The sequence below is a fragment of the Haemaphysalis longicornis genome, unplaced genomic scaffold, assembly GCF_048455015.1.
Source record: "Haemaphysalis longicornis isolate Haplotype H1 unplaced genomic scaffold, Haemaphysalis longicornis Haplotype H1 scaffold_4, whole genome shotgun sequence".
Taxonomy (NCBI): domain Eukaryota; kingdom Metazoa; phylum Arthropoda; class Arachnida; order Ixodida; family Ixodidae; genus Haemaphysalis; species Haemaphysalis longicornis.
The window spans coordinates 2,280,072-2,288,653 of NW_027526361.1; the positions used below are offsets into that span (position 1 = coordinate 2,280,072).

The following is an 8,582-nucleotide window of genomic DNA, read 5'->3' on the forward strand; positions in this document are numbered from 1 at the left end:
CGTGGGGCACTCGCCACAATCGCACGCGCGCGCCCGAGCGTGCGATCGTGCCGTCAACCCCTCGCACCTGCACGCGCGCTGGAACGTCTCAGCCCGCTTCGTCCTCGTAGCAGGTACTGTGAAAGATCGGATGCGAGAACAAAGCCAAAAAGGGTGCTCCGGATCCCGCAGCGCGACGCAAAATGGCCCACCCCCGTCCGGGAGGCCGGCATGTCGGCCGCCCCAATGTAAAAAATGGAGGGCCTGGCCTGCAGTTTGTGGCACCATGATGGTACGTCGTTAGGCTCATCAATAAAGGCGCCTAACGCTGAGGCTTAGTACGTGCCTAACATGATACAGTTAGATTTGATACGGACGATGACAGCAGCTGTGAGAAGATCGCCACCGATTCCTCAATTTTCCTATTCCACAAATAGCACATCCCCACTCGAGGACATTAGCCAATGACAGTAACAACTGCCGTCAAAAGCTCACGGCATTGCGCATTGACGGCGACGCCAACATGTCAATTCTCATGTACCCTCTCAGGGTGATAGGGCAAGGACGGAAGCCGTCAGAGGCTGACGGCCAGTTACCATCATCCAATGTGACGGCGACGCCGACATAATTCCCACCCCGCACGCCACGAATGCCTTCGAGAAGTGATATGCTCCTTCAGTCCCACAACAGGATGTTCCAGTTACTTCGGCGGCTCTTTCTTTCTTTTTGAGGCCGGGAAGGCAACAACGAACGATCGTGCGCACGATGTTAGTGCGAAAGCCTCAAACGGCCCATTTAGTAGGAAAACTGGCGTCCGCCCTCAATAGCCGAGAAATAGCTCCTAAAATTGCCGATGGCGCTGATAGGATAAAAGAGACGATATCGCGTAGAAAAGGAAAATTAAAATTTCTGCATCTCGATTAAAATCGAAACCAGGCGTCCTGAGTGCGAGCCAAGCACGCATTCCACGTCTCCAAGTCGACTCCCTCGCTGCGGCGTTTGCTAGAAGTGGACGCGGTGTATGCGTTCTAGGCTCCAACACCCGGCACGCGGAACTCCACGTACAGCGAGTTCGGCTCTTCTCGGAACATCGGAAGGCTAATCATTCAGGTAATCACACGGCAAAGCTGCGCATCTACATAACAACGTCATCCTCACTTAGGTGAATTATTGGCCGGTGGCAATCTTTCCCGACTTCCATGCCTTTGCGACGGCACGAAGATACTGGCTTGCGAAACCGAAGACACAAGTGTGTTTTTCAATGGACAGTCAACCATCGTTTAACTGAACGACAAAATAGGGCATTGGAACAAATAAACACCTGGGCAAATGAATGTGATCTAAAAATCAACGTTAATAAGACCAAGGCTGTGATGTCTCACCCAAGTCAAAAAGTGTCTGATCTTCCGTCGCGCCCTCTCCCCCGCTCCTCCTCTCCCGCATCACGCTACCCTCCTCGCTCTCAACAACGGGTCCGCACACCTCCCCCTACACTATATAAGAAAATAATACTTACCGGCGCCTGGTTTCGATCCCACGACCCTGCGGGCGGAACGCAAGGTACATGGTGATCTACCCACTTCGCCACAAAGCCGACACAGAATGAAAGGCTACGAACGCGCCTTATATCCTTGACTCATGCATTCAAACTACGTAAAGGAGCTGCTGATACAACGCATTCACTACCACCAACTCCCCAAACACTAAACGTTAACGCAATACACCCACCCCCTATGCGACGCATTTACTCGAGTCCCCCTCGCGGGGAGATGGGCATTTTTGAGTGGCGCCCACTGGCTCCTGACGTCAGCTTAGGGGCTCGCGCCGGTGTCGTCTGCTACATTCCGCTTGTGAGGGGCAGCAGTGCGACCGCTATAAATCGCCCGTTCTGATGCTTTAGTGCAGTAAAAAGTGTATTTCACGCAAATCGTTTTGCCAGCTTCTGACACATCCGAATAATTTCAAGCTGTATCCTGCACAAGTTTGCAACACACGAGGAGAGAGAGAGAGAACAGCGTTCTTCAGAGCATCGGTCAGAAGACCCTGTGTAACTCGTCCCTTCTAGCTTATCTACGAGGTTCAGTGCCCACAGCTCCTCAGTAAGTATTCAAAATGCGTAGGTTTCCCTAAAGTACTTTTGAGATGGCTTCATAAAGACTCAACAGTCCCACAGACCCAAAATTTCATTTATTATCATTATATAAAGTTTCACTCCTCCCCCTCCTCAACAGTCGAATGCTACGCACCAAGCAGCAGGCGCATCACACAGCACGCGCATCACACAGCAGGAAATAAAGCGGCTGTCTTCTATTTCTTTCGTTGTTGCTGACTCGTATCAGGATTAAGGTTTTCTTTTTTTGTGCCCAACCCATTATTTTTCTGAACCGTAACAAACGTCTTATTAGGAGTTTTGGGGATGTTTGGAAGGCTCAAAAAGTTCGTGTGGATATATTCTTCAGGCAGCATTCCCTTCTTCACAAATTCGCTTTTGTTATGTCTGCGTGCAAGATGGTGCATATCCGCAGCGTGTGTTGTTTATTCTCACGCAAATGTAATGAGAAGTTTTGTGCTACGCCACCGCGTAACGGCGCAGACAACGTTGTCCACAGTACTCGAAGGCGGCATTTGTGCCCCGAACTTCTTCTATCTTAACCATCGTTATCATAACGAACCGACTCTCAACCCGAACAGTTATGACATGATTACGGTGTTGAAGCCTTGATATACTCTCTGGCAAACGCAATAAATAGTATAGGTGCTGGGTTTCTAGTATAACAAGAATTTAAACCGATGGTCCAAACAGCTCTTTATTGTTTTCCAACCCCTTCAGGCGCAAAGAACAAATTATGGCCTTCTCGGGGATGACATTCCTTGAATTGAACAAAATTACTCTTGCTCTCTTGTCCTGGATTACGGACCACGCCCACTAACTAGCTCGATTTTACTGTTAAAGTTTTCTCCTCCTCCTCCTTCTCCTCCTCCTCCTTCTCTTTAGTGCAGTTTTACTAAACGCATATCTGATTATTGGGAGAATATGGCTGTCGGAAATATACCGTAAATATCCCTCCAGGTCTCAACAAACTTCGCGTTTCTGTATTTTTACTGTGCACGTGACTAGCATGCATGCGTGCGTGCGCGCGCGCGCGTGTGCGCGAGTGTGCGTGGCTGCGTGTGTGTGTGTGCGCCCGCGCGTGCGTGCGGCGTATGCGGCGAAAATATGTTATGGCGGCGTATCTGCAGAAATGATGGAAACCGACTAGCACTAGCTCCTCTCCGTACTGACTTTATATGGACAGAAAGGAGTGATGAAAATGGGTGTGTCATTCCAAAGTCTCTATGATTTGGTTTACACCCACAAATGGGAGACGAGCTTGAAACCACGATTACTTCATGGATGGATACGAGCACTATAGCTTGAACCAACGTTATTGGTATTGTGCTCAATTGCTAACGTTTTACTCAATAAGCCTCCATACTGGTTAGAAGCCTGGTGTAAAAGCAGCACGCGCCTATACGCACGGTAGGTTACTTGGAACTTAATTTACATTTTTTCCTGCCCATAGTGCAGGTCGGCATACTTCCATGCCATGACAACGTAAAGTGATGTGATACAATACTTTAGAGCGTTCGGCAAGGTTGCAAAAACTGTGTTGCCATCTTCTTACATACGATTACCGCGAACCGTAATGCCATCTGCCAAAGCCGACTGCCCCGAAGGCCTGTAATTTGTTTTCGTCTTGAATTTTTGCTGTCGTCGGTTGCTAGCAGCTGGCTGCTCCCTATCTTGACAAGATTGTTGAATGCAGAAGCTCACGCCTAGCTCCCAGCTACTCTTCGTGCTCTGCACAGGACCGCGGCTTCGTAAGGAATGGGGCAACACCGGCATTGTTTCTCCTGGAGGGGTATCAAAAACTATATTTTAAATCACGCCTTGAGCTTGTGTATGCGATTTATGTATTTTATAATGATAAAAAGTTGCGCACACGCAAAATCTGGTGGGAAAAAGCATCAAACGTGAACCGAGCGCGAAGTAAATGGCAGGGAGACCGAGCCCGAGTGAAGCAGACGACAAATGCGAGAAAGTCTAAGCCGACGTCAAGGAGACGCGCTTCGCAGCGCCACCCGTGGTCGCGCTTACCGCCGATGCTGGCCACAGCTTCACAGTAGCCCGCCGCTTGTCGCACACGACACTGGCTAGCCGGCATAAGCGACATTGTCTTACATGACACTGTCTGTCGAGAATGCCCACTGTTTCACGAACCGATTAGGTATACTATCAACCGCAACAAAAATGAGCCAGGAACAAATTTGGTCAAAATAAAAGTGAATGCGGACAGCGGTCCTGAGCAGCATCGTAGCGCCATCTGGGAGGACGAACGGCAAATGAGGCAAGAAAATACCTTTCGCCGTTCACTGCAGCCCTTGTCAACATACACACAATCATTTTAAAGGTGCCATGCACAGAAAACACAAGTTGGGTTCATTCGAAAGATTGTTTCGTTAGAGTCATACTTTTAACGAAAACTTCGCCAAAGTAAGTTATATAATTAGGAAAAAAGGGAATGATCAGCTCATTTCCCGCACTAGAAGCTGTGACGTCATATGTACAGTAGTGGGAATGGCTGAGGCCGGCAAAAAAAAAAACAAGTTAGGAGGGGCTTCTAAGCTTTCAGAACGAACTATTTCCGCCTAAATGTAATGCATATTTTTTTATAGCAGTAAGAATGGTGGGTAAGCAATGGAAGTTGCAAAAGTGCACGTAAACATAGAAGCGCCAGTGCGTACTGCTGCTGGCACTGCGCGCACTCTGCTTGTTATAGCGGCACAGCAGTCTGGCGCTTTGGGGTTGCCTCACGCGATACTGGCCGACTGGCGGAAGCGACATTGCCTTACGTGACCCTATTTGTCGAGCATTCCCAATGTTTCACGAAACAATTTCTACCAGCCGTAACAAAAACAAGCCAGGTGCAAATATGGTCAGAAACAATGCAAGTGCCGACAGCGCTTTCGAGTGGTATCGTAGCGCCATCTAGGAGGACTGACGGTTACCAAGGCGTTCTGCAATCCGCTGCAGACCAAACAGTGCACTAACGTTGGCTTGAGGACCTGTCCCGGTTACGTCATCGCACGCGTCACGAAACACACGATATGACACGAGAATCAAAATTTGAACCTAAATTGAATTATTTCTCAGTTAATAAAGCATCGTTTGCTGCCGGACAAGCGCTTGGGGCACGGCACTATACAACACCAATTGAATAAAACAAAATTGTATTAGATGCAAAGCATCTCTTGCTCGGGGCTATGTCCGGTGTCCGTCCGTTGTGCGCACCTCTGCCCCTACACTATAAAAAAAAAAGAAATAGTTAGCGCCGCCCGGTTTCGATCCCACGACTCTCAGGCCGCAACGGGTGGTACGCGGTGCTATTCCCACTACGCTACAAAACCGCGACAGGAGGAAGTGCTACGAACGCGCCTTATGTCCTTGACTTATTCAAACTACGTCAAGAAGCTACTGATACAACGAAGGCACGCGAAGCTGAACGTTAACGGATACGACGAACAGAAAACTTTAGAGGAGGATGTTGAATTTCCCGTTGAAAGCTGTGGCGGGAAGCGCCACGCGCCTTGCAGCTCAACCAGCCCCGTCCGCAGTGCCTCTGGTGCTGATTGTGGCAGGATGCCCCTAGGGATCGGCCAACCAAAGAATCCATCACGAGATAGCTTCCCGTTCAACCACCGTCGTCATCTTCCCGTAGAGGAACCGCTGAAGAAGAAGGAGAAGAAGACAAAGCTGCAAATAGGAGGGCGTGTACGTTGCTCTCAGCCGGTGAACTAGTCAACAACCTTTACCTCAGCAACGCTGACGGAGACTACCGATTCTATCACAGAGACGACAACATTGACAAGAACATGATGGACGAGTTTCGGCGCCTTGAGGACCACCGCCTACTCACCGTAACAGAACACTACTTGCGTGTCTTTGCCCCTGGTGTGGACCCGGACGCGGAATTCCCCCTGGCGCTATACTCGGTGACAACTTAAGAACGGCACCGGAAGTTGCCGCTGTGCCTTATCACCGTAGCCGGATGTTTCTCCGCGCGGCGCAAGTAGGGCATTACTGGGAATATTTTGAACATGGCGTGAGCCGTTCCCGTAATTTTTTGGACTTAATATACTTATAAACGACTCCAGTGACGACAAACAAACTGCGTGAGACAAGGCAGACGATATCACGCATTCATAGCAAAGCCCTTTCAAAACGCGCGCGCACTGACGTCATGGGTCCGGCGCTTTGGCGGAGTGATACACTACATGAGGTGGTGCCGTTCTTGAGTTGTAACCGAGTATAGTAAACAACAGATCACTCAACATAACGGCAACACAATGGAACCACACGGAACCGCCACGATACTTCGCATCCTCATCAGGGTTCCTTACGGGAAGATGGCGTATTTTTTTTTGTTTTGTTTTGTTCGATAAAAGCAAACTTGTATTTTGTCTGCATGGCCCCTCTACGTACCTTCTCTGGTGACGTCATAGCTGACGACACTAAACACACGATTTAAAGGGAAAAATAAAACTTGCGCTAAACCTTTTAACTTCCCAGTGAATAAAGCAACGTGTGCTGCCGGGCAAGCGCGGGTGGCACTACAAAACATGGAATCTTTCGAATAAAACAAACTTGCATTTTGTCTTCACGTTCCCTTCAATGTAGACGCGTTACATATTTTCTGTGCGTTATTTTTTCTTCTCTGCCTTTTAATCCATTCATTTTTTTTTATTTTGCGCTCATTTTCACGTTTTATAAGCGCACAAGTTTCTCGGCAAACGAACTTGACGCTCATAAACAAAATCTTTTTCACCGCGAAACATTATTCAAGTTCAAGGATTAAATATTTATCCATACAAATCCCCCGGAAGATACAAACAGCTGAAACCACGGACCAATGAGCGAGGACTGCTGGATTTAAGTCCCAGCGGAAATGCTCGGAGCGCATCCGGAAGAGAGGTTTCTGGAAAACCAAGAAGGAAAGCAACAGCAGCGAAAACCAACTGCGAACTTTATTCCTCTGCGAGAGCCGAGTCCTCTTCGCTGCTAGATACGACTGACGAGAAAGAGGGCGCGCAGTAGAAAATGCCAGCGTTTCCCGGTTCCCGTTTCGCGGCAATCTAAATTTGATCGGGGATTAAGAATACATTATGCATGCCCTGAATCGGCGGCGGCGGCGGCGCTGTTTACCACGGCCCGCAAGAGGAGCAATTCAGTGCAGGCGGCCAAGTGTCGCGTGGCGACAGCCGAAATTGCCCGAGCTTGCACTAACGTGGTGGCGGCGTTCCCTCGCGAATATCTGCGAACTGTACTTACCGCGCAGGGAGAAACGGGAACGCCGCAGCGCACTGCAGCTGTGTCGCGTGGCGACAGCCGAAATTGCCCGAGCTTGCACTAACGTGGTGGCGGCGTTCCCTCGCGAATATCTGCGAACTGTACTTACCGCGCAGGGAGAAACGGGAACGCCGCAGCGCACTGCAGCTCTCGCGCAGACGATTCGCCATTGCGCGTTGCTTGGGAAATAGACGAGCCAATCTATATCCCGATTGTTTTCCTTATTGGGTCACTCGTTTCACTCACTTCATAGCAACGCTTTATTTGCCCATGACTTAAAAAACTTGGCCAAAACGTTGCAGTAACCCAACCAAAAAAGGGCTTTCCTCTGAGCTTGAAGTCAGAGTTGGATCTACAAGTGGAGCCGCTTACTTTCAACCGTTCATTTTTTTTTGTTATCAGCCAAACCAGCTGCCTTTCGTAGCCACAACCACAAAGCTGTTATACCTTAGGCGTTACCTCATACGGAGGTGTTACAGCTTATGCTGCCGCAGTGCTTTTCCCAGCCGCGGCGCACCCAAAGCATGCGGGCGATCCCCGTTCGCTTCAAGGCCCTTCTGCGTTGGCTCACCCGAGCACACCGGGCGCTCGAACCATCCCCCCGTTCAAAAGAATCCGCCCCGCTTTACCGCGGCCGAGCCCCGTCCCCGCCTCGAAAATGGCGAGGCTGATCTGCATCCGCCTTTCTTCCCTAGTCGCCCACAATGGGGCAATTTGAACGCGGCTGGTCTGTGCTTCCTGCCCGCGCGGAGAGTCTTTTCCGTGAAGAATAATTACCAGGGGGATTCACCAATTCACTGAAGCGTATTGCCGTCGGTATAAAGAAGCTGTGCCAACAACAACAAAAAAAAACTGTAAGAAAAGGGCAGTGATTTTTTTTTAAAGGGAAACAGAGAGCAAGAGAGATTGGGAGAAAGAGAGAGACGAAAAGACGGCAACAAGCAGAGAATAAGACGCAATTCAGGACCAAACGGGGCGAAAGAAGAGAGTGCATTCACGCCTCTAGACCAAGTGAGGCTTCTTGGACGTAGTTCATTACCTGGTATTGGCCCGTTTCTGGGTTCATGTCCAGGATTGAGTAATCCAAGTCTCGGTCACCCTTCTCGTTCACTCTAACCGTGCCGGTGATACCTGCAAATGTGGCAGAGAAAGAGAGAGAACGTCAAAGTTAAGGACAGTCTGCCCCCTCTCGCTATAAGTCAGGGCACCCTAGCTA

At 49.5% G+C, this 8,582-nt stretch overlaps 1 protein-coding gene across 2 annotated transcripts in view; it reads right to left on the reverse strand.

Annotated features, from left to right (window-relative positions):
• Window positions 1-8,582, reverse strand: part of LOC144178112 (atrial natriuretic peptide receptor 1-like) — a 791,119-nt gene that overhangs the window by 208,442 nt on the left and 574,095 nt on the right. For both annotated transcript variants that reach the window (XM_077705647.1, XM_077705648.1), the window contains exon 5: window positions 8,406-8,497. In XM_077705647.1, the coding sequence (XP_077561773.1) occupies window positions 8,406-8,497 (92 nt within the window). The remainder of the gene's footprint in view (window positions 1-8,405; window positions 8,498-8,582) is intronic.